At 43.3% G+C, this 27,450-nt stretch overlaps 5 protein-coding genes across 5 annotated transcripts; 4 read left to right on the top strand and 1 right to left on the bottom strand.

The window, feature by feature from the left end:
- Nucleotides 1-5,002: 5,002 nt before the first annotated feature.
- On the top strand, nt 5,003-8,076 carry LOC138943775 (uncharacterized). Its single transcript, XM_070314713.1, is given in 4 exon segments — nt 5,003-6,208; nt 6,284-6,604; nt 6,875-8,026; nt 8,073-8,076. Coding segments are annotated over 4 exon segments (2,577 nt in total). The 5' UTR covers nt 5,003-5,108.
- A 24-nt stretch (nt 8,077-8,100) lies between these two features.
- LOC138943776 (uncharacterized) lies at nt 8,101-8,858 on the top strand. The gene has a single exon (XM_070314715.1). The coding sequence runs from the start codon at nt 8,103-8,105 to the stop codon at nt 8,856-8,858; it is 756 nt and encodes a 251-aa protein (XP_070170816.1). The 5' UTR covers nt 8,101-8,102.
- Nucleotides 8,859-10,843: 1,985 nt separating this feature from the next.
- On the bottom strand, nt 10,844-12,452 carry LOC138943787 (uncharacterized). Its single transcript, XM_070314726.1, has one exon. It carries the CDS (start codon nt 12,362-12,364, stop codon nt 11,246-11,248), a length of 1,119 nt encoding a protein of 372 aa, XP_070170827.1. The 5' UTR covers nt 12,365-12,452; the 3' UTR covers nt 10,844-11,245.
- Nucleotides 12,453-15,509: 3,057 nt separating this feature from the next.
- LOC138943790 (uncharacterized) lies at nt 15,510-18,443 on the top strand. The gene is made up of 2 exons (XM_070314730.1): nt 15,510-17,778; nt 17,873-18,443. Exon 1 carries the CDS (start codon nt 15,576-15,578, stop codon nt 16,161-16,163), a length of 588 nt encoding a protein of 195 aa, XP_070170831.1. The 5' UTR covers nt 15,510-15,575; the 3' UTR covers nt 16,164-17,778; nt 17,873-18,443.
- Nucleotides 16,167-16,781, top strand: LOC138943777 (uncharacterized). The gene has a single exon (XM_070314716.1). It carries the CDS (start codon nt 16,167-16,169, stop codon nt 16,779-16,781), a length of 615 nt encoding a protein of 204 aa, XP_070170817.1.
- Nucleotides 18,444-27,450: the final 9,007 nt, after the last annotated feature.

Genomic DNA, 27,450 nt, shown 5'->3' on the forward strand with positions numbered 1-27,450 from the left:
TCTCGAAATATTAAATGAAATACGCACGGAAGTAAAATCATTAAACAGGCGAGTAACGCGAGTAGAAGACGCGATTATGGAATTACCACGTCACGGATATAACCGCTCAGAAGACGGTAACAACGCGTTTAATGGAACATACGGACGAACCGCACGCGACATCAGAAGTCGACGAAGCACCGCTCCGAATTACTTACCGTTAAAAGAAGCAAGAGCAATGATTCCCGAATTTGACGGAACATCGCGACATAAGTTATTAGAATTTTTAAATGCATGCACGTACGCCGTTCAAGACATATGTGGTGGTTGTGTGGTTGTGTTCGAAGATAGGATGTCGATTGAAAGGTAGAATGCGTGGTCTATGTATCGACAATAAATATATTCTCCTGATTATATATGTACAAGTGTTAAATTTTGTGTGGCCCTGAAAAGGGCCGATTGCGTCGCGTTTAGCGACTCCTACGCGTGGCGAGGTTTTCTCGCCACGAGATGTGTGGTGTGGTTCGAGTCCACTGCAAGGGTCCTTGCCCGGACGTGCCCCTGGGCTTCGCCGGTGTGGAAACCGCTCGCCGGATACGTGTGGAGGCCTGGTGATATGCTGCCTCTGTTTGCGTGGCCGTCGTCCTGGTGGTGGCCTCCCAGTCGGAGTCGGAGGACTGCGTGGCCCGCTCCTGTTTCTGCGGTTGTCGGTGTTGCGTGCCGCGATGTACCAGGCTGCGACGATCCGTCTGGGTGGCCCGCTCCTGTTTGTCGCCTCTTTTTGCGTCGCTCCTGGGAGGTGTCAGCGCCGGTGGTGTCAGGAGTGCTGGCACCGTTCCTGGATAGGAGGGTGATGTATACCTCCTCAGTCGTATGTCCCAGGTAGCGAGCAGGCTTCTTGGAGGACGTGTGAAGTTGACGGCCGGTATCTCCAGCGGCTCCAGCTTCCAGGGCAGTAATGACCACTGTACCCGCTTGGCTGGTGGTTCGCTAGTTCGCTGTGTGCCCTCCTGGTCCGCTCTATGCCGTAGGTCGGCCCCTGGTGAACGGGGCGGCAGCGGTCGTGAAGGCGAACCTGTTAGGGCGCTGTTTAACAGCTTTTTGACGCTCTAAGCGTATATCAAAAGAGTCGTGCTCACGTATCTGTTGCTTGCGCTCTCGAAAGCGTGAGCAGACTGCTCTGCCTTGTCGCTTCGCTACCTTATATACTGTTGTTGATGGTATTCTGATAGCGAGATTTTGGTTTGCCCAATTCGCCGCCTCGCGGTTAGGTATTTGACTACCTGAGCTGTTATTCACGTGCTTATCGCGTGCTCTTCGTCCTGTGCGCGGCACGTGCTCAGCGCGTGGTTCTTGTTGTACGCGTGGCACGTGATTAGCGCGTGGACCTTTATTTCCCGCGAGTATTTCGCGCGCCTTATATGGCATGCGTTTCTACTTGGTGGTGGATTATCCGCCACAACATACATCCCGCGGATGAAGAATCATTAATCCGAGCAATATTATTTACAAAACTGAAAGGAAAAGCCATGCAGGATTTCGAGACACGAAATATTCAGACGTTCGCCGAATTAAAACAACTCGAGACTTGTTAACTGTCTAAACAAAGTACTACGCACTTACAAATCGAGTTCAATTCCTTAAAACAAAAGCCGAATGAAACTGCGCACGCTTTCGGACAACGTGTTGATTTACTAGTGATGAAATTATATCGAAGGAAAGGAGCATTCCGAAACCTCAAAACGCACGATTCAACAAACAATCCAAGAGCAGGCATTAATAAATTTCCAAATCGGGTTACACGACGAATTACAAGTGCTCGTACGCGCGCAGCGATATACGACGCTCCAAGAAGCGATAACGGGCGCGAGCGCCGAAGAAAAACTCAGACCGGGAACAGCGAGAACAAGTGGTTTTGCTAATAAAAATAAAACCGAATTTAGTTACTCGCGAAATAGTCGAAATCCGACACCGCAATGCTTTAAATGCGGAAAAAACGGACATTTCGGACGCGATTGCCGTAGCAGCCGATACGCGTTCCCGAAGCCGGAAAAACCCTCGCGAATAAACGCGATAAATAAATACTGCTCGCATTGCAAAAGAACAGGACACAGCCGCGACGAATGCTGGAGTCTAAAAGGAAAACCGAAAAACAATACAATTAAACTAAAAGTCGGAAATCAGCAAAAAACGCGCGACGAAAATATACGCGATCGAAAGAAACCGCGACAACAAAACAGAAACGCCGATAGCGCAAGTAGCAGCAGCGAAGACGAGCAGGAGGAAGCGAGAAAGAGACAACCGCGACCTGCATCTGAGTATCGCGTTACGCATATTAAAGATATGCCACGTGCGAAGAAAAAGACGGACTTATTGCTAATAACATTACCAATGCGACAAGCAAAAAACGAAAAAATACAGATGTTGTACGATTCAGGATCGACCATCTCACTAATAAAATTGAAACATTTAAAGGACGACGCATTGATACACGAAGATAAAATCGCGCTCACTGGTATAATCGGACATAAAATACATAACATCGGAAAAATGTACGCCACAATCAAGATAGGAAACCATAAGGTAAAACATGCATTTTACGTGGTAAAGGACGACATTCCGATCGAATATGAAGGAATACTAGGAATTGATTTCCTTCGACAACATTCGATATCTTGCGATTATAATAAAAGTCAATTAAAAATAGGAACGCCGTACTAAAATTCCATTCGCTTAACAAAACGATTCTAAAACCGCGCAGCGAGATCATCGTAAAAGCGACAACAAATCAAAATCGAATAGGAATAGTACGAGCAGAAGAAACAGCTCCAGGAATCTACCTTGGAAACTGCTTAGTAGAACCAAAAAATTATACGTGTCCCGTTAGTATTATAAATACAACCGATATGGAAATCGAGATACAGACGCCGAACGTCACCCTCGAAAACATAGAACGCGAGATCGAGTCTAAAATACATACGGTGGAAACAAGAAAAAATTTTAAGTATACTAACTCGAGGCACGGACAAATATGGCAACTACTACGCACGCAACATTTAAATACGGAAGAAAAACAGGCACTCCTACGGATATGCGAAGAATATTACGATACATTTCAGTTGGACGGAGAACCACTGACGTGCACCGCGACGGTAGAGCACGAGATAAACACGCGCGCTGACACCTCGCCGGTGAACATGAGACCGTATCGTCTTCCCGAGAAGCACAAAACAGAAGTAAATAAACAAGTGCAAGAAATGCTAAAAAATGGCATAATCTGAACAAGCGCGAGTCAATGGAACGCACCCTTATTGATGGTACCAAAAAAGGCCGACGCATCCGGAAAACCTAAGCTCCGAGTAGTAGTAGATTTTCGGAAGCTAAACGATTTAACAATAGGCGATTCATTTCCACTGCCCAATATCACCGATATACTGGACCAGCTAGGAAACGCTAAATATTTTACTACACTAGACTTAGCGTCAGGATATCACCAGATACCGATGGCTGATCAAGATAAACAAAAGACAGCTTTTTCAACGCCCTACAGACACTATGAATTTAATAGAATGCCGTTTGGATTGAAAAATGCGCCAGCAACATTCCAGAGATTGATGAATTCAATTCTAACAGGATTGCAAGGACTTAAATGTCTAGTTTATTTAGACGATATTGTCATATTCGGATCGAGCCTAGAGGACCACAATAGAAGACTCAAGGAGGTACTACAGAGACTCCGAGAAAATAATCTAAAATTGCAACCAGATAAATGCGAGTTTTTGCGCAAAAAAGTAATTTATCTAGGTCACATTATTTCGGAGAATGGAATATCTCCGGATCCGTCAAAGCTAACCGCAATAAAAGAATTTGCGACGCCGAAGAAAGTAAAAGATATACAATCTTTCATAGGACTAGCCGGATACTACAGAAAATTCATAGAAGATTTTTCAAAAATAGCCAAGCCACTAACGAAATTAACAAAGAAAACGGAAAAATTCGAGTGGACAGTAGTAATACTATGCGGGTTCTAACTCAGGTCCTCTGAGGGGGGGTGAGGGGCGAGGGGAAACCGCGCGGGCGAGGGGGCATGACGTCACGCGGGCGGAGGGGGATTTTGGTGGCGCGGGGTCTGCGGAGAGGGGGAGGGGGCCGCGGCGGAACGGTAGGCGCGGTGTATTACAAAGGGTGAGTGATAAACATTATAAACAAAATAAAACCATCGCGGTGGTCTCTTCATCTTTTTTTTTCCAGGAAGAGCCGCTCGCGCACTATTGCGCGTAACATTAAAATTAGATGATAAGGCGAGCGCCGATGTCCGGCTGCTAGAATTCGCGTCGGGACATGTTTATCGGTGTACTTACAAAAGGCGGGTGTCGATGTCTGAAAAATAAGGCGAGCGCCGATTTCCGACTGCTCGAGAATTTATAAATAATATAAACAAGATAGAACCATCGCGGTGCTCTCTTCATCTTTTTCCAGGAAGAGCCGTTTATCGTATCGCTTGTCGGGATACGTTTCGCGATACCATAACGCGATAGATTAAAAATATATAATGAAGAACGAAGGGTGTCAAAAACTCAGTATGCGATTTGAAAGCTTGCGGTCCGTATATCGACTGAAAGAGGTACGACGGGTACTTGTAAATTTTGTTGTGGCAAGTGTTCGGTGTAGAGGAAGATTGTGTGATAATCTGCATAAAAATGGAAATAGATAATAATAATTTCGAGGTAGTATTAGATGAATCGTCCGACGAAGATCACGCATTGTCGGATGATAGTAATTACAAGAGTGATCAAAGCGAGGACCTTACGGAACGTGTTGACAAGATAGTGCCTCATTCGCAAATTATTGCGCTAAACGGACGTACAAAGTGTTGCGCTATATACTTTTATTATTCCACGGGTGGTTCTTTTGCCGTATGTGCTTCGTGTATGATCTCCATAGCAGATACTGATTTCGGATACATGTATGCTGTTCGGAAACATGTGATTGAGATATACGACGCGATAAGTGGCCGGTCCTGCTCCAATTGCAGACTTCCGATGTATCAGATCTTTCCGTGCAATATGTGCCCAATTTGCACACAGTAAAAAAAAAATTGAAATAAAGTGTGAAAAAATAATAAAAACATGGAAAACACTAAGCAAACCGAACGCGACCTGTTGGAGCTGTCGCGTCGAGTCGCTACCTTGGGCGAGTATTTCGCGTGGGCGCAGCGATGCGAGGAATTTATCAAACAGCTCGAAGAACACAGTCGTGTCAAGCGTCCGCGACTCTCGATCGGAGTTCGACAATCTTTGGTGGCTAGAATCGCGCGAGTCGAGGGTGCGAGGACTCGATTAGAGAGACGGTTTATACACAGCGGTGGTGATTACAGTGGTGACAATACCGCGGAAAGACTCGTTTGGCGAGAGATCGATACCGCGTTCGAAAACCGTATACTGACCGGTGCGGTAATTAACGCAGATTATATCGAACCGCGACAATTTCTCGAGGACGCCAAAGACATCGTGCTCGAACACGTGCAAAAAGTTATGGAAAGACATAATAACGTGAAAGTGAACACTGTGTTCAACGGTGAATTCGTGTCGGGTGATAAGAGCGCAAATAAAAGTGTAAATACCAGAAACTATGAACTCTTTCGCACGTCCGATTTACACGAGTGGTACGAGCGACGCGTCGTCGAGCCCACGCTTGCCTCGCTCGAAGAATTTCAAGAACGCGATAGCGGGTGAGCTTTGTCGCGAATTCTCGATTTAACTGTAAATATAAATAAATATAATCCAATGCGCGCGGGGTGTCATATTAAATTACCGCGAGAAATAACAATGAAGAGAGCGGTAATAAACGTGCAATCCAAAGACAATGCGTGTTTCGCGTGGGCGGTGGTCGCCGCTCTACATCCAGCTGAAAGAAACGCGGAACGGGAATCTTCGTATCCACATTATACGACAGTGCTAAATCTCCAAGACATTGAGTTTCCGATGACATTGAGTCAAATTAAAAAATTTGAACTTCACAACAACATTTCGATAAATGTATACTGCATCGAGAAAGAAAACAACATTGTCCCGATACGTCTGAGCGAACAAAAGAAGGACAGACACGTCAACTTGCTGTACATGCAAGATTCGCAAGACGTTGGACATTTTGCGTGGATCAAGAATTTATCCCGGCTCGTGAGCTCACAATTGAGTTGTGGCAAACGAAGACAATATATCTGCGATCGGTACGTATATTTAATAAAAATGCAATATATATAAAATATACGAAAGAAAAATTAATTATTTCTTTTTTTTTACAGATGTTTACACTATTTTGGATCGGACGATAAGTTGCAGTCGCACATTGTAGATTGCCGAGAAATGAACGAGTGCGCTATCCGGTTACCGAGCGATAAAGACAAGTGGCTCGCGTTCAACAACTACAACAGAAAGGAGCGACTACCCTTCGTCGTATACGCCGACTTGGAGTGCGTGCTGAGGAAGACCGACGGTGATCCGATGGCGTCTACGTACACGTTTCAGCATCATCAAGTATTTAGCGTAGCTTATTATGTACATTGTTCGTACGACGAATCGTTATCCGCGTATCATTCTCACCGTAGTACCGATTGCGTTTCGTGGTTCGTGGAAAAATTAAAAAATTTAGCGCAACGCGTAAAGATTATTTTAACCACGAATATCCCCATGATAAATTTAACGCGAGATGAGCGGGAAAAGTTTCACAGCGCGACACACTGTCATATTTGCGAAAAATCGTTCGCGCAAGACGACACGCGCGTACGCGATCATTGCCATCTTACCGGGCGGTATCGAGGTCCCGCGCATTCAAACTGCAATTTAAATTATAAAGACTCTTTTTGCATTCCCATAGTATTTCACAATTTATCCAGTTACGATTCACATTTTATCATCGAGGAAATAGCTACCGCGTTCGAAGGCTCGATCAACGTACTACCGATAACGAAAGAAAAGTATATTTCATTCACGAAACACGTTAAAGATACCGCCGAAAAATCAGATTGCCGAAGCGATATAAAGTTACGGTTCATCGATTCGTACAAATTTCTCAGTACTAGTCTCGAAAAATTGACATCGTTTCTAAATAACGATAAACTTCAAATTTTAAAATCAAAATTTCAAAATTTATCGATCGAAGAGTTCAATTTATTGACGCAAAAAGGTGTCTTTCCATACGAATACATCGACTGTGTCGATAGGTTGCACGATACGTGTTTACCACCGCGCGAATCATTTTATAGTTCCTTGACCGGTGACACCGTATCCGAGAGCGACTACGCGCACGCCGAAAACGTTTGGAAGCGGTTCTCCGTTCGAACGCTAGGCGAATACAGCGACTTGTATTTAAAAACGGATGTCTTGTTATTGGCCGACGTTTTTGAAAATTTTCGCAACAAATGTATCGAGAGTTACGGGCTCGACCCCGCGTATTATTATACTCTTCCCGGATACACGTGGGATGCGATGCTAAAACATACGAATATTACGTTCGAATTACTTACCGATATCGATATGGTTATGTTTATCGAACGGGGAATACGCGGTGGCCTGAGCCAATGTTCCGGCAGATACGCGCGAGCCAATAACAAGTACATGCCGTCTTACGACCCATCGAAACCATCGTCGTACATGATGTATTTCGATGTAAACAACTTGTACGGTTGGGCAATGTGTCAACCGTTGCCCTATGCCGATTTTCGATGGGTCGACGACATCTCTGACTTTGACGTTAGTGCGATCGCTTCGGATTCAACCACAGGTTATATTCTCGAGGTCGATCTGGAGTATCCGCAACATCTTCACGACGCGCACGTTGATCTACCGTTCTGTCCAACGCGCGATAAGCCGCCCGCCAAGCGGCAGGATAAGCTCCTCGCGACTTTATACGATAAGAAGCGTTACGTCATACACTATAACAACCTGCAGCAATGCACGCGTCACGGCCTTCGCATCGCAAAGATACATCGCGTATTGCAATTCGCTCAATCCGCATGGCTCCGCGATTACATCGAACTCAACACCCGGTTTAGAACGCGCGCGACGAACGATTTCGAGAAAAATTTATACAAGTTAATGAACAACGCGGTATTCGGAAAAACTATGGAAAACGTGCGCAATCACGTCGATGTAAAATTATTAACAAAGTGGGACGGGCGATACGGCGCGGAGGCGATGATCGCGAAACCAAATTTTCATAGCAGAAGCGTCTTTTCGGAAAATTTGGTCGCCGTTGAACTGCGCAACCTCGAGGTGAAATTCAATAAACCGATCTATGTCGGTATGTGTATACTCGATATATCGAAAGTGTGTTTATACGAATTTCACCACGAGTACATGTTACCGTTATATCGCAAAAATTGTAAAATAATGTACACCGATACAGACAGTTTGATTTATCACATCGAGTGCGAGGATGTGTACGAGAATATGAAACGCGATATCGCTAGATTCGACACGAGCGATTATCCGGCTAACAACGCGTACGGTATACCGCTCGAGAACAAGAAAGTGCCGGGTTTGATGAAGGACGAGAATAACGGTGCGATCATGACTGAATTTGTCGGGCTTAGAGCAAAAATGTACGCGTTGCGAGTAAATAGTAAAAAGGATACAAAAAAGGTTAAAGGTGTCAAGCGTAACGTCGTAGCGAGAACGATAACGTTCGACGATTACACGCGGTGTCTGCGCGATGACATTGAAATGACTCGACAACAATCCTGCATAAGATCAAAATTGCACGAAGTGTACACAATCAGCGAGACAAAAATCGTTCTAAGTCCGCACGACGACAAGCGATATATCGTACCTGATTCGACCGACACCCTACCGTGGGGACATTACCGGATACCCTTATAATGTAATGTAATGTAATGTAATGTAATGTAATGTAATGTAATGTATGTATATATGTATATATATATGTATATGTATGCATGTATGTATGTATATATATATGTATGTATGTAATGTATGTATGTATGTATGTATGTATGTATGTATGTATGTATGTATGTATGTATGTATGTATGTATGTACGTATGTACGTACGTATGTATGTATGTATGTATGTATGTATGTATGTATGTATGTACGTATGTACGTATGTATGTATGTATGTAATATACGTATGTACGTATGTACGTATGTACGTATGTACGTATGTACGTATGTACGTATGTACGTATGTACGTATGTACGTATGTAATGTATGTATGTATGTATATATGTATGTATGTAATGTATATATGTATGTATGTATGTATGTATGTATGTATAAGGAAAACAAAATAAATATATATATATTTTCCTATCTTTCTTTTTTTTCTTTTTTTATATTTCATATTTTATATGCTGTATACATCTTACATATATTTTTTATATTTCAGATACTTTATATGTATTTCATATTCTTTATATGTTAAAAATAAAATACAGTTTGTACGAATTAAACCACATTGTCCTTGTGTATCCAAGAGTTGTGCGATCCATCGAATCCCAACCATTTGACGTAAACCTCGTCACCTCTCCTGCGCAGTACTTTCTCCACGAGATACACGTCCGAATAAATCGCGCGACGCAACTCGTACTCGTAGAACGCTCCAGCGACAGATTTTTTGCGATAGTCCTCGAGTAGATAGGTTACGGGATTAGTACGTTGCACTTTAACGATCTTAAACACTTCGGTGGTCCAGTTTGGCGTGTAACCCTTCTCGAAGATCGTCTTGTACTTGCTAACGCGTACCGGGTCACCTACTTTGAACTTTGCCGGACCCGCGATCTTTATCGCGCTGTACACAGTATCCAAGAGTCTTCCAGCGATCGCGGGGGTAACGTCGACGGGTCGCATGCCGATCGTTCGATGCTTGCGCGCGTTGTAATCCGATACGAGTCGCTGCAACGCGTCGACCCACTTGTAAGTTCCGTTGAGCGTAAACATCTTCCACATATCGTTCTTTAACGTACGATTGAATCGTTCGACGACCGATGCCTTCAACACCGAATACGTGGAATAATGATTGATGCCGTGTTTCTTCACGAGACGTTGCACGTTGGCGTTGTAAAATTCCTTCCCCATATCGGTTTGCATATTTTTCGGGCGCCTCTCGCTATTTCGAATTATCTCTGCGATAGCGTCAGCCGTCTCGCTTCCGCCTTTATTCTTGAGCGGTACGGCCCACGCGTACTTGCTCAACACATCAATGACGGTGAGTATGTAGTGGTAACCTCTGTTGAAACGAGAGTACGGACGCATCTCGACGATGTCGGCTTGCCACAGGTCATCGTAACCCCGCACTACGACGCGTCTTCGGGGAAAATTTCTTCTCGCCGAAGCATGCAGTTCCTCGACGAGTCGTAGCTTCTCGATATTTTTACGTCCGTTGGATTTTAACGATGCCATGTTTTTAGCGGTGCGGCTAGTCGGCGCGTAATAATACGTGTAAAGAAATTACATTATAATTTATATCTCTAACTTTTAACCACTCAATAACCGTTTATTCCCGGTCATCGTCTTTCAATAGTGGTTCTTTGTCATCCGTCATTCGTCGCCGTTCGATAGCCGTTCGTCGCCGTTCGATAGCCGTTCGTAGCCGTTCCTGGCCCGTTCGGTAGCCGTTCCTAATTCGTTCGCAGCCGTTCCTGAATCGTTCCTGAGCCTTTAGATAACCGTCCGACAACCGTTCCTGAACCGTTCGACCGTCCTTCAACCGTTCGTGAACCGTCCGTAGCTGTCCGTGAACCGTTTCTTGTCGTCCATTGTCGTTCGTTGACGTTTCGATGACGTTTCGTTGTCGTTCGTTGACGTTTCGTTAACGTTTCGTCGTCGTCGTTTCGTTGTCGTTCGTTGACGTTTCTAATCTAGCGATATTCGCACGCCGAAGCTCGTTTACCACAATCTGTAACGCTCGCACGTCTTTCTCTAACGCTGCAAGCTTCTCGTCTAACTCTTTCAGTTGATTTCTCAACGTTTTAACGCATTGATCCACGTACAGTTTGTTGATGGCGTCGGTATCAGCCACAGGTTGCGCTACACGACGAATCTTGCGCGACCTCGCGTCAAAGTCCGTAACGGCGCGACACAGAGCGTTATCGCGCACGAAATTTCTCATTAATCCGTTCCATCGACGATACGAAATGGCATTCGTCGCGTCTTTGCTCTGCTCGAACATTCCAAATTTGTTGATGCGCATCATCGATGCGAGAGACGTCGGTCGATCGATTGATTAGTTTTGCCGAGATACCGCTTAATTTATAATAATACCGGCTTCGCGAAGTTCCTCGATGATCGATAGGATCTCGTTGTCGTGGCCGTTGTGGCCCGCTTGGTGCGAAGCGTCGAGCAATCGTAAACGATCCACCAGCTCGTTGGGATCGTCCCAGTGCACGTAGTCGATCTTGTTGTCGGTTAGCGTCATCGCGCGAAGCGCGAATAATCCCTTTCCAGATTTTGTTTTTTTGGATTCGATCGGTATCAGCTTTGCGATTATTTCTTTGTACTTGTATCCCCTGTTGCCCATTAATCGACCCTGCGCATCGTGATTGCGTTTATGCGCGTTCGTCGTCAACAGCATACTCTTGTACGTTTGCTTGTCATCCTCCGTATAGATGACGTCATCGGGGACTTTTTTGAAGATCAACTCGTAAAGACCAGGTGTGCCGACGTATCGTACGCCGTCGATAATTATGTTATCCGCGTTGTCCACGTCAAAACGTTTATTGCCGAACATCATTCCATCGTTGTCGAAATAAACACCGTACACGGTGTCAATACCGCTCTCTCGATCGCCGCTCAGGACAGGCCAGACGTACCTCCGACCCAGCGGACCTAACTGATCTCGCAACGTTTCTCGGCCTTCCAGTGTTTGCAACTGATTTCGGACGGATGTCACGAGCGAGTCGTCCGTGGTTTCAAAAACATCCTCGTTCGCGAGTAATTCGGACATCGTAGGTTGTACGGTTCTCATTGACGCTGATGGTGTAGAGGTTATCGGCGGTACATCCAGTAGAGGGTCCGACCGTTTCGATTTATGCGGTGCTGGCGAGCGATCCGACCTGAAGTTGGATCGTTTTCTTTTTTGCGGTGTCGCATCATCTTTCTCGCGCTTCGGGATGGATAACGCTTCGATCCCCGCGTCGGTGTTACTCCCCGGCTCGTTCTTCACCGCGATCGAGCTAGAGTTGTCGACGATCTTTTGTAGCGGCTCGATGAGAGGTCTAAAGCGCCTGTCCAACACGATATCCTCATCGATCTTACCGGTCTTCAAAGCGCGATATTTCTTGCGAATCGATTCGCTCGTTTTCACAATTGCCCTCGCAATCTTCTCGCGCTCGCGAATATCCTCGCTCTTATCGATCGCAGCCATCGCGGAAAAGCAAAAAATGTCAATCTCTCTCTCTCTTACATTTCACCTCCGACGAAGTATCGGCAACGACTAATCGTTTTGCGGTATCGCGAACACGTGAAATCCTTTTCTGTATCGCCCATCGTTGAGCGAGCTGTCCTTATCTATCACTACGAATCCATACTTGCATTGCCAACAATCGCGACACAATGCGCAAAATTCATCGTACGGCATGTCGGTATTCACGTGATCGTTGTACACGTGTTTCAGGTTGGTACCATCCTGTTTGAACAGGATCAGCAGGTTCGCGTTGTCGCGTATCAGATATTTAGGTATTCTCGCGTACGTCTGACAGAGATAAAAGCAGTCGACGCTCGAGTGCCGGCCCATTGAGAAGTACTCTCTCACAGCATCTTGCTTATCACATGCCACGTCATCGAACACAAAGATCGAGTTTGGACGCGCCTCGCTCGGCGGAATGACGTCACTGTTGTTGGAGAACGTGAAGTAGCCGATTTCGTCGATCGATGTTAGCAAATTCTCCAGATATCGATATTTTGGTTGTTGCAACGACTTTGAGTACACGTACACGTTTTCGAAACGTACACCGTGCGGACTTTCCAGCAGGCTTATCAGAACGTTGGTTTTACCACAATTCGAGGGACCGCAAACGATTGCGCGTATAGTAGTCGGTAGCATCGCGCCATGCTTGCGCATCTCCGCGTTGTCCCCCATCGATCGTAATCTGTCGTCGCAATTCGTCACGCGTATCGCCAAAGGTTGTCGCACGAATCTCATTTTTTCACACTATCGACTGAGGAACGCTGGATCGAACGCCTATTTATAGGTGCGCGGAACCGCGAATCGCTCAGTAACGAAAATGTTCGTCCTACTGTCGAGACCTTCCGATATTTGCGATTTGAGCGCCGAACAGTTACAGTTTGTGCCGAAAATTGTTCTGTTGCGAATGTGCGGCGATCACGTCCACTACCTGTGGGACAAGCTTCCGGAACATATAAAAGCAGATTTAGAGGTTCAACAATATCGACGCTGTTACGAACATTACAATCGACCGTGGCAGCGAACGCACATCGACGGTCCAGCACCGTTGATAAAAGATTGCGACGAATGTCAACGAAAATAGGTACAGGCCTATTAAATCGTGCGATAAACACCCTCCCTTTCGAGTTACATATCCCCGGCTATCAGTTTTGCGGCCCGGGCACTCATTTGGAAAAACGATTGGCGAGAGGTGATCGGGGTATAAATCCATTGGACGCGGCCTGTCGCGAGCACGATAGAGCGTATTCCCGGAACACCGATCTCACCGAGAGACACGCGGCTGACAGGATACTCGCCGAGAAAGCGCGAACTCGCATCGTCGCGAAAGATTCGACTCTCGGTGAGAGAGCCGCAGCTACAGCTGTTTGGGCAGCGATGAAAGCCAAGACAAAAATCGGCATGGGTATGAAAACGAAGACAAAGACGAAGATGAGGACTACGCGGAAAAGGTCGACGAAAAAGCGGATACTTCCGACAGCGAAACGAGGCGGTGTATTGCCGATTCTACCGATGTTGGGTGCGCTCGGATCCTTGATCGGCGGAGCGGCTGGCGTGGCCAAGGCGGTGAACGACAGCAAAGCCGCGCGCCGTCAGCTGGAGGAGCTGCAACGCCACGATCGCGCGATGGAAGGTCGCGGGCTTTATCTCGCTCCGTATAAATACGGACAGGGACTATATCTCGGCCCGTACAAACGTGGACAAGGAGTGGCAACGAAGAAAAAAAAAACGTCAAAAAGACGCTAAAAATGCATATGGGTGTGACAACGAACATACAATTAGAACAATTGGCGAAACGTATGCGTATACCGTACTTTAGAGGGGTTTTCATGCGTGATTCGTTACCGATCGGTGGTATATATCGAAACGAAAGCGATATCGTGAATTTGGATAACGCCAAAGGACCGGGTACTCATTGGGTAGCGTATGCAAAGAGGGGAAATCGCGTTATATATTTCGACGGTTTTGGTAATCTTCGACCTCCGAATGAATTAGTGCGATATTTCGGATGGAATGTGACGAAGATCGAGTACAATCGCGCGTCCTTTCAATCCTACGATCAAAGCATCTGCGGACAATTGTGTCTGCGGTTTCTTCAAACGGTCGACGACAATCGGTGCGAACTTAAAGCCTGACAATGCGCCGTTAAGATTCAGTATTCGTTAAGCAGTTTTGTCGACATGTCTATGACATTCACGCTGACCGGGAAGAGTAGCGTCCTCGCGGCACACTACCATCCAGCCATAGATTGAGCGACGGTAATTACGAGCTCGGTCTAACAAATTTTGAGACTTATCATACGATATCGAACGTGAATTCCTCGAATAATAAATTTTATTTCGATGAGGATGACACGGAAATTACGATTCCCGAGGGATCGTACAAGATACACGCAATACACGAGTTTTTGAAACGTGCAATTTCACGGAAACGCCCGCGACGCGTAGTTCGCTCCGGCAATCGTGTCGACAAACGCGGTGATATCACGGGGATATCGCGAGAGGAGACCGTTCGAGCGAACGGTGACGAAGACGAGGTTGTAGAATACCCGATAGTGCTCCGTGCTAATTACAATACGATGAATAGCGAGATCAAGTGCGCTTTCAGAGTAAACTTTAACAAACCCAACAACATTGGATCGCTGCTGGGATTCTCGTCGAAGCGTATATTGCAGCCGGGACACTGGCACCAATCAGACATACCGATTAATATCATCAACGTAAATATTATCCGCGTAGAGTGTAACGTGACCGCTGGTGCGTACAGCAATGGCAAACGCGTTCATACGATACATGAATTTTCACCGAGCGTGCCGCCAAGATATAAGATATCGGAAACGCCGGCGCAGATCATTTACCTGCCGATCATCGCGCGGAGCATTACGGATCTAACGATACGCGTCGCGGATCAAGCCGGACGATTGCTCGATTTTCGAGGAGAAGAGATCACCATCAGATTGCACGTACGACGACGACAAAATTAGCGCGCGATACATGAAATGCTCGTGTTGAGCGGAGCGAAAGATGCGATAGATAACGCGACAACAACGACAACAACATCAACATTCGCTAATATTCGCTTATCCGGTTGCGCCAAGAAAAAGAAACTCAACGCGTCAAACGTTGAATTTTTACAATCTTTGGGATTCGCGGTGCGAAATATCTGAGAAAACATGACCGATATCCTTAACATCGAAGGCGAGCCGGTCTTTGACGATCGTATCGTCAAGATCGAGACTCACACGTACAACCCGTACGCCAATACGACGTTTGAGCACAGCGATGAGATACGAATACCCATACAACAACAGGATCTGTATACGTTACCGTATGAGAGTTTTCTATACATCGAGGGAAAACTAGTGATAAACAAACCAGCTGAAGGGTTTGATGTGGTACTGGGAAATAATTGCGTCGCGTTCATGTTCGATGAGATTCGATACGAACTCGACGGTGTGGAGATTGATCGTAGCAGAAATGTGGGAATAACCAGCACACTCAAGAACTATGTAACGATATCATCCGATAGAACCGTGATTATGAGAAACGCCGGCTGGGATTCGCCTACTAACACGAATGGATACTTTAATTTTTGCGTACCGCTCTACATGTTATTGGGATTTTGCGAGGATTACAGGCGCGTGGTGATTAACGCTCGTCACGAATTGATCTTAATACGATCGCGCAACGACAACAATTGCATGATTGGAAATTTGGTGTTGGAGACATATCCTGTGATCGACATATTCAAGATACAATGACGAATGCCGCACGTCGTATTGAACGAGATTAACAAGTTATTGATGCTGCGCGCCTTGGAAAGCGGACAATACCTCAGTATGGGTTTTCGCTCGTGGGATCTGTACGAATTTCCGCTATTGCAGCGTACAACCAAACATTCGTGGCCCATTAAGACCGCGACTCAGCTGGAGAAGCCGCGATACGTTGTTTTCGTTCTGCAGACAGGTCGGAAGAACGTCATGTCCGAGGATACGAGTCGATTCGACGACTGCAAATTGACCAATGTGAAACTCTATCTGAACTCGGAATGTTATCCGTACGACGATATGAATCTGGATTTCGATAAAAACAGATGGTCGATTTTGTACGACACGTATCAACGTTTCTGCAAAAAGTATTACGGATACGAGTATCTCGAGCCGAGTCTCACCGTCACGCAATTTTTACGTAACGGTCCATTCGTGATCATCGATTGCTCTCGACAAAACGAATCGGTCAAAAGCGCAACCGTGGATGTGAGATTGGAATTCGAGTGTAAGGAGAATGTGCCGCCGAATACCACAGCGTACTGCCTCATCATACACGACCGCGTGATTCAGTACAACCCGTTGACCAATGTTGTGCGCAAAATCACCTAAGGGGAATGAGACGATATAAAATCTGTAATACATCAGGATCAATCGCAGTCTTGTTCTCGACGTGTCGATATAAAAAAAGAAAAACGTTATGTCTGTACCAACGTTCGTGGACCTACAAGGATTCTTCGTCGGGATGAAATTTGTCGTAAAGGAGGTGGCGGTGCTGAAAAAGGGGACCGTTCTGGCGCATTACATTTTTACATACCCCCTACCATGGAATCTCCTCACGAAATCCGACAAATCCTGCGCTTCCTGGCTGATCGCGAATCACCATGGATTACGATGGGAAGACGGAAACGTGCCGTACAGCATGGCTAAACGCTTGATTATATCAGCCGTGCTTGGAACAGAAGAGGATGACGAGACATCGACTCTCGTGTACGTTAAGGGATGCCAGAAACGGGAATGGCTGGTGGATTTGCTCGAGAATCTTGCGAGAGAAAATTTAATCATCGAGACTTTGGATGCTGATTACGAAGATATTGAATCTTTAAATAATCTAGATGTTACTAATACTATACGATGCGGAAAACATGTTAAGAATTGCGCATTACAGAATGTATTAAAAATATTTAACTGGTGGTCGCAATACCAAAAAAAATTGTAATATTTTTATAAATAAAATGTGTAAACGTATTTAATGTTTTTTTTTATTTCTTATTCTCCCCACTCCTTTCCTCGCGAGTCGTTTCTAAGAATTTTTTGTATCGTTAACCGTTTCCCCTTCTCCTAAATTTTCAGAGCATTGATCTCCCACCACATCATACTTTTGAAACATAAGCGTCGCGTATATTCGATTAATTTTTATACGATCAGTGTCGCATCAACCGCTAGCATCAACGGTTCACTTCTCATAACCGAGAGACAAAATGTACTCCGCTGAAGGAAGCACCAGCAACGGTTGCAAACGCGCGAATTACTACGTTCCACGAGACGAAATTAAACCGTGCAAGAAACCACGAGATGAAGTTAAGCCGTACAAGAAACCACTTGATTTGTAAGTATCACATATGTTTTATATATTTTTTATATATTTTTCATATATGTTTTTTCCATGCTATTTCATATTTTTTTTTTTTTGTATTTTTCAGATGCGATAAACCACGTATTTTGGTACGCAGATTTGCTTTGACGCGCACTGCTTACAAATACTTGGATATCGGAATCAGCGTTGGAATAACATCTTACGTGGAACTGCATCTGGGCGATAACCGAGGCAACCGAATCGTTTTGTCTATCGATACATGGGAATCGCTAATGCTGAAACGCGCGGACGTTGAACAACTTGTACAGACGCCTAATCATGCACCGATATGGATTAACGATTTAACAATTGAGATTGTTAAAATAAGTGATGCGAGTGTTGTCAAACTTACGTTGCGCGATTCTTGCTTGTACATGAAATCGTCAATTATATTTTTCTTATTCGAACTCGAACACTGTGTTAATCACGAATATTTGAAGCTGTGCGGGAATCTAGAAGCTGTAAATGATAGTTTCGATCAATTTGTTCGGAGTTTGCAAAGTAATATGTTTGGCTCCGAGAGAGATTCTGCGGTTAAAATCTTGCGCGAAGTCTATGATAAAACATCTATCATAGATTGCGAACTATTAGCTTATGCTGTGGATGAAATTTTGTCTGAAACCTTGAGACGGGGTGATGTATGGTAATATAAATAAATAAATAAATATGTTAAAAAAAAATGAAAAAAAATGATTATGTATTTCTTTCGCTTCCCTTCCTTGCATATCCTCCGTACAAACCGCGCGCGATCTTAAGGTACGATGCCGTAATGCGTGGGAGAAGGACGGCGCGAGGCGTTCGCATGAGCGCGGGAAAGGGATAGCGTTCGTAAGTCGGTGCGATGAGTATAGCGTTCGTAAGACGGTGAGTATGAGGGAGATAGCGCGAGGCGACCGCATGCACGCGTGTGGGAGAAGGACGGCGCGAGGCGTTCGCATTGGCGTGGGAAAAGGATACGTTCGCGGGAGAAAGAGAGATAATGCTAGGCATGCACGAGTAGGAAAAGGAAAGAAGAAGGTGCAGAAATAATCATTTTATTATATAATAATGTGTTTATTTTACAAAAATGTGTGTATAATACAAATGTGTGTGTGTGTGTTAAAAATAAAAAATAATAAAAATAAAAAAATAATAACAATAAAAAAATAATAAAAATAAAATATAATATACGGATAAAAATAAAATATAATATACGGATAAAAATAAAATATACGGCGGTGCTCCATCTGAAACAGAAAAAATACGTCTTATTAAAATATCTAGTTTGAACGTTCTAAAATTTTAAAAATAGATACTTACAATCATCCCCATAATTCCTCTATGTCCTCCTCGTAGGGTTCGAGGCCGAAGAGACGTCTTAACATTAAATAGAGGTCGTCGGGGTCGTTATCCTCCCATACGTCCTCACGCAAATCGCGCTCGTGCCGCCGAAACATTCGAATCATTTGTCGATGTTCAAAATTCATAAAACCAGGAATCTGGATCTCGCAAGTAAAGTCGTACTATAAATCAAAATTATAATTCAATCAAAATTTTAATTGTAATATATTACAAATAATTAATATATTACAAATGATTAATATGACATGAAATAAAATATGCTACTTACTCTTTGGAACACCACTAAATTTAATAGGGCTCTCAACAGCTCTATTGCCACATCCTCCGCCCACCATGCCGCGTTCCATAGCCCGCGGCGCAACACTATTTCCATTAATGATGGCATTACTATCGAAGAAAATTGCGACGAACTTATCAGACTTTTCCTTTTTTCACTATGTAGTGTTCTCGCCGGCAACTCGAACGATACTATCCTATAGCATCGGAAAAATCCAGATCTGCTGCGGCAGTGTTTATTACTGACGCTATATTATTTATAAATTATCGAGTAGCCGGAAATCGGCGCTTGCATTATATTTCAGACATCGACACCCGCCTTTTGTAAGTACACCGATAAACATGTCCCGACGCGAATTCTAGCAGCCGGACATCGGCGCTCGCCTTATCATCTAATTTTAATGTTACGCGCAATAGTGCAGTGTGAGATGATATTTGTTTATAATGTTTATCACTCACCCTTTGTAATACACCGCGCCTACCGTTCCGCCGCGGCCCCCTCCCCCTCTCCGCGGACCCCGCGCCACCAAAATCCCCCTCCGCCCGCGTGACGTCATGCCCCCTCGCCCGCGCGGTTTCCCCTCGCCCCTCACCCCCCCTCAGAGGACCTGAGTTAGAACCCGCATAGTATTACTACTGTGGACAATGGAACAGCAAAATGCTTTTGAAATATTAAAAGAAAAATTAATGACTGCGCCAGTGCTAACGTATCCAGATTTCAATCAAGAATTTATAGTGACCACCGATGCTTCCGACTATGCAATCGGAGCAGTATTGTCACAAGGAAAAGTAGGTAATGACCGACCAATTGCTTACGCCAGCAGAGTTTTATCGCGAGCGGAGCAGAATTACAATATAACAGAGAAGGAATTACTAGCAATTGTATGGGCTGTAAAACATTTTAGGCCATACATATACGGTACGAAATTTAAAATCGTAACCGACCACAAACCATTAATCTGGTTATTTAATGTGAATGATTCCGGATCAAGATTAATCCGATGGAGATTAAAACTCGAAGAATATGATTATGAAATCATTCATAAGGCCGGACGAGCGAACGCGAACGCCGATGCACTGAGCCGCAATGTAACAAGAGAAGCGCATAAAACAGAAGAGGAAGAACGAGAAATCCTCGCAATAGAAGAAGAAACAAACTCCGACGAAGAAAAAGTATACACAGAGGAAGACAAGAAACAGATATTATATGAATATCATGATGCACCCACAGGAGGACATCAAGGAGTTAAACGCACGATAAAAAGAATCCGCCTAAATTATAATTGGCCAGGAATAACGAAAGATGTAGAAAAATACATCGCAAAATGCGAATTGTGCCAGAAAAATAAATTATCGCGAAAAAATAAAGTACTGTTAATAATCACGGATACGCCTACTAAACCTTTCGAAAAATGCGCGTTAGATATTGTAGGACTGTTAACAGTTACAACAAACGGAAATAAATATCTCTTAACATTCCAAGACAATTTAACGAAATTCAGCAAAGCGATACCGATTCCAAATCAAGAAGCGAACACGGTTAGCAAGGAATTTGTTACAAAAATTGTACTTGAACACGGAATACCGGAAAAAATTTTAACGGATCAAGGCACAAATTTCCTGAGCGAAATATTTAAAAATACATGTAAATTACTAAAAATAAATAAAATACAGACAACTGCCTATCATCCGGAAAGTAATGGCGCGTTAGAACGATCGCATCGAACATTAGCGGAATATTTAAGACACTACATAAACGAAGACCAGACAGACTGGGACGAATGGATACCGTTCGCAATGTTTACGTATAACACGACGCCACATACAGCTACGGGGTATACACCCTTCGAATTAGTGTACGGGCACCAAGCGGATCTATCTACGTCACTGACGAGACCGCCTAAACCGACATACAATTACGACGATTACGCGCAAGAATTAAAAGAAAGACTAAGGGCAACGAGTCAGCTCGCAAAAGAGCATATTAAAGAAGAAAAAATTAAAGCCAAAAAACAGTACGACAAAGGTACTAGAGAAATAAAATTTAAAGTCGGCGACAAAGTATTAGTATACGACGAGACGCTCCGACGCGGACGATCCAAGAAACTTGAATTCCTATGGACCGGACCGTACGTAATAATAGAGAAAAATTCAGACGTGAATTATACAATTAAGAAAGGAAGAAAAGCGGTTCGCATGCATACAAATAAATTAAAACAATTTATAGAAAATTAGAATAAGAACTTACTTATTCGTTATTGGAACGACCGCATCCGCTCCAAAGCGCGACGCATTTGCTCAACAGGACGGAGATGGTTGCGAAAAACGCGCCCTCGAAGGCGTACCGGCACATCCAGCCAAAGTCGACGCAACAATGAAATGAACCCATCAGGAGGTTCATAACTAGGAACCCAAAAGGCATCGTCGAACCCATCGTCCACCATATTCATGTCAGTCTGAGGCACAATAACCAACACCGCATCATCACCAGTATCCTCAACCTCGCCCTCCAAGGAAGGCAGATAACGCGAACGATCGACTAAATTCACGCACACCATGTTAGTCGGTTACTCAATAAAACGCGACTGAATAAAAAACTAACCGACGCTAAAAGCTAACAAGAAGAAAGCTGAAACTCATAAAATGAGAGCCGATAAGACGGTTATATGAAACATTTTAATATAAAATTGCAGGATACTCGCCAGCTGGAACAGCCGATAGGCCGAGAGTCGCACGGGGCAACATGAAACAGATTCACCTTACCAAATCCAAGAATTCCTACACAACCCCGGCATATATTTCGAGAAAATCGGACAATTACAGCAAGCTACAAAAACGTGGAAATTAGTTATTAAATTAGATATAACAACGCTAAATGACAAAGCATGGCAAATAAACCAATACATCCAACAAACCACCGAGAACAAATGTGCGAACAAATAAAATCGGAATTCCACCATAAACGTACTTGCGACAATTTAGAGAAAATCGTAAAAAACGAATCGAAACAATTAACAAAATTAATGACTCTAATAAATACGCTATACAATACACGGACGAACGGACGTAGAGGTCTCGTCGACGGAATAAGCACAATAGCGAAAACATTGTTCGGTACAATGGATGCGAATGATAGAGAGTTAATAAATGAACAATTAAATCTCCTACAAAATAATCAGCAAACCATTCAACATGTCGCGGAAAAACAAATAAAAATTTTAAATAGTACTATAATACATCTAGATAAACTAGAAAATATACTAGATCATAACGGTAAACTATTAAACCATTATGTTCGAGAATACAGTACTCGCGAAGAAATAACCGAACATTTTACGGTAATCATCGCGATGATAACAGATTTAATTCGAGACGCGGAAGATGTAATAGAATACCTTACGTATGTACGCAAGGGCACGATGCACCCCGTGCTAACACCTATTAGCGATATTATGACACAGCTAAAAGAAGCAGCGATCCAATTACCTCACGGTTTATATTTTCCTTTCGAAATCCGGAACGATGAATGGTTAGCAATAGAAGAATATATTAAAATAACGGCATACCGTGAAGGATCAATCATATTTACTGTATTGCGATTCCCACTAATCTCACAATCAGTATATGATATAATAAAAGTAACCCCATTACCTACTTTCGATCATAAAAATATATTTACTCACGCGGAAATAAACCACGAAATAATAGTAGTTAATAGAGAAGGATTAATGTATATTATAATAACGGAGGACGATTTAAAAAAGTGTATCCAAATAAATTCCAGATACATATCCGAGAAAACACAACCAATATACCGTATTAACTCAAACGCGCCGTGCGAAAAACAAATGTACTTGCAACCACAAAACCAGAATGAGGCTTGCAAAAGTAAACATGTAATTGCGACAGAAACGATATGGATACCGTTACAACAGCCACTTACTTGGTTATATTCAACTGTACGCGAACAATCAATAATAATTCAATGCGAAAAGAATAACGAGATTAGAAAAGTAATTAAAGGAACAGGGCAAATAACTCTTCAAAATAAATGTAAATTAATAACAACAGAAATGACGATCCAACCAAAAGAAGTCATACAAAGTAGCAAAATAGAAACGTATTTACCGGAAATTAATATTACATTTATACGAGACAATACAGACATACTGGACACGAAACAACAGAATATCGTACAGCATTCAGAATTAACAGAACTAAAAAATAAATTAAAAGAAATGAACAACGATTTGCAAGACAATAACGACAAATTCTTCACACAAAAACAATTCGTATATCCTATGGCGACAAGCGGAATAACCACAATAATTATAATAATATTAATAATTTATATAATTATGAAAAATAAAAAGAAATATACGAGATGACCGTCAGTCAGGATATACGAAGAAAACGAACCACGTATATCATACGGATTCCCAAGACCCATACTAAAACGTAGTTTAAGCACACGATTTTAGAATAAGAAACGATTATATTCATATTATATACGGGAAAAATATTGTATATTAGAATAAAAAGAAATTTTGTTTTGCGAAAAACGTCACTTTTACACCTCCGTTTTTCTTTTTCTTACGGGGGAGGGATATTATAGCCCGAACAGGCTATACACGAATTATTAAATATATTATTCTAAATACATATTATTTTATATGATTGCCCAACGTGTAACGCGAATACAGATCACGTTACGAGCGTTGACCGAACAAAGCGCTGACAACGCGAGCCACGCGCTAAGCCCGAGCGACCGTGCAATCATTTCATTGCGAAAACGCGGAAATCAGGGCAAACGGAAGAAGGACATTGCGAAAATGCAACGTAGAAGTCCTACTTAAAGGCGAAATAAAAAGAAATAAAGAAATTGCGAAAGTGCAAGCAAAGAAGTCCTACTTAGAACTTCTTAGCTTGCATCCGGATATTGTCAAAATCAAGCGACACGACACACAGCCTTGTCGCTAAACGACCCCCTCCCGGGAAGCCAAGGGGAGTTAATAAAAAGGCCCACCGCTAACGAACGGCGGGCAGTCTTGATCATTAATTAATATTACGCGGGTAGTCACAATAACTACCAAACGGGCAATCTTTATTCCTTTACGCGAGCAATATCTCTAACAACCGCGAGTGTCAAAACGAGTATCAATAATTATTATAATATTGAATAGCCACGCAGTCGGCAGAAATATATACGAAGAAGCGAGAGACGAGTCTCGAGACCGAAACTCGATTCTAGACACGCGCACGTTAAGATATCCGTTATCGTGATACGCGACGCGAGCGAAAGTGCGGGAACATTGTAATCAAGTCACAAATAAAATAGATATTAATATATTTATTTAACTGAAAAGGTGTCAATCTTTAAACAAATAAAAACAGTGAAGTTCTCAGGCGGCGCCCGAATTCCCAAATTCCTTCCGGCAAACGATCCCAACTACCGTGCCTCTCCGGAGGCACAACAAAAAATATACGTTTAATATAAAATAAAATAAATTTATTTTAATTTTATTATAATAATACTAGTCAGTTAGATAATCGAACACTTTTCTGACGGACATCTATAAAATAGAAGATGCGTAAGCTATTATCGTGGGAAAGGATACGCGACCGCGATAAAAGAAAAACGCGGTTCGTTCGTATAGCGTGTATTTTGCGACAGTATGACGAATACATTTATTAAAGCTTAAAATAAATGATTAAATTTATAGGTTATATAATTGATAATAAATTCGATACATTATATAAAGCTTAAAATATAATTAAATTTATAGATTAAATAATTGACTCGATATGCTATATAATATATACTATATAATATGATGATGCATAATATACAATAATTCGATATAATTTATAATACGAACGAGTAGATATAAAGTAATATAATATAGAATCAATCACACATATTACGCAAATGATCGCGTCGTTCGAACCACCAATCGTGCAATTTACAAACGTTCTTTAACGCGCAATTCTTCGCGTGATATCCGCAACGAAAGGTCCGCGAAGCGTTTAGAGTTTCCAAACGTTCGATATCCTTATAATCAGCGTCGATAGTCTCGACGAAGACGGCTACGTCGCGATCGTCGGCGATATTTCCTAAGATCTCGATCAGCCATTTTTTCTTTTCGTGACCTTTGATATAGATTCTTATCGTTGAATCGGGGCTAGATTCTCGGCATATGGCGTCCCGAACGAGTCTTTTCATCGACCCGTAATTCGCGTGTCCGTCATTCCACTTTAATTGATGATGATTAGATGTCAACCAACACGCTCGCGATTTTTCCGCTCTCGTTAGCAGATCCCAAGACATCGGTGGGCGAAAGATGTGATGCGTCAATTCCACGCCATTTCTTAACACGGCTACTTCTTTCGCGACGAATTTCTCGTTAACTACGAAACCTTGAAGATCGACAAAGATCGGTGCGTCCATCGTCGTTATTAGCGGTACTCGAAATGCGCGCCTCTATTATTCTCTCTTCATATTTTGAATATCATCGCGCTTATACGATTCTGCGCACAACGTTGGTGAGCGGATTGTACTCTACCACTCGATCGTGAATGATAAGACAGTAAGCTGTGGTATTAGAGGGAATGTTCTCCTTGCAATCGAACTCTATGCGAACGTCCACGGTGGCGCTTTTAATCGATTCGTTTTGTCGAGAACAATCAATGACAACGAGCGGGCCGTAGAATAAAAATTTATTCAGATTTAAGAGCGCTTCGTCATTCTCGCATCCGTAGTACGTTCTTCGAAATTTCGAGTACATATCGTATAGTACTGCGACTTTGCGCTTATCGAAATCTAAATTCATATCATCGTAAGGATAAAAATCGGAATTAAGATACAGTTTGACATTAGTTAGTTTGCAATCGTCGAATAGAGAAGGCTCCTCGGATAGAACGTTCTTCTTTCCGGACTGTAGCGCGAAGATAACGTATCGCGGTTTTTCGAGTTGTATCGCCGCTTTGACAGCCCACGAATGTTTAGTCGTGCTCTGTAAAAGCGGAAACTCGTAGAGATCCCACGAGCGAAAAGCGACGCTCAGATATCGTCCGCTATCCAACGTGCGCAATAACCTTAATTTATTAATATCGTTTAACACTATATGAGGCATTCGCCACTGTATCTTTAATAAAACGATTTTAGGCTCTTGCGTTTCGCGCGATATGATACAATTATTATCATTACGCGCTCGTATCAGAATAAGTTCGTGTCGCGCGTTGATCACGACACGCTTGTAATCCTCGCAAAAACCTAATAACACGCTGAGAGGTACGCAAAAGTTGAAATCGTTGATCGACGAATGAGTTGCCGCTGATAAGTCCCATCCGGCGTTCTTTAATATCTTGCCTTTTTCGACTGACAGCGACACGTAATTCTTAATCGTGCTCGTTATCCCAACATTTCTGCTTCGATCGATTTCCACACCATCGAGCTCGTAGCGAATCTCCTCGAACATAAACGCCGCGCAATTGTTCACTAGCCTCGTCACCGGCGTGGTTTCCTCTTGCGCACTCGGCGAATCTTTAGACTCGAGTCTACCTTCTATGTAGAGAAAACTATCGCATGGTAATGTGTACAGATCTTGCTGTTGTATAGGAATTCGTATCTCATCGCTATTCCCAAACGTAGTATTGGCATAAGGATTGTATGTGTGAGTTTCGATCTTGACGATACGGATCGTCGAAAATCGGCTCCCCGCCGATGCTTAGAATGTCGCACATTCCGCTTTTATGGAGAAACAGTTCTTGATACGACGAAGCCCAAAGAGCGCAGGAAAGCCGCGTTAGAAGCGGTTAACCTTCCTCCTTTTTTCTTTCTCTTTTTCACGTCTAGGGGCGACGCGATAGCGACGATGGGCGCGTTTCTCGCATTCGATCCGTTCACTACGAGCATCGCGCGCCTTTCTATCGTCTTCGCCGCACGTGCAGACGAACCGTAATCTCTTTGCCACGAAAATCGATTAGTTTTCCGTTCTGATCCACGACACGCACATTTATATCAGTAAT

This window comes from Polyergus mexicanus, unplaced genomic scaffold (genome assembly GCF_030449975.1).
Source record: "Polyergus mexicanus isolate NDT 795.1 unplaced genomic scaffold, iyPolMexi1.0 SCAF_39, whole genome shotgun sequence".
NCBI lineage: Eukaryota > Metazoa > Arthropoda > Insecta > Hymenoptera > Formicidae > Polyergus > Polyergus mexicanus.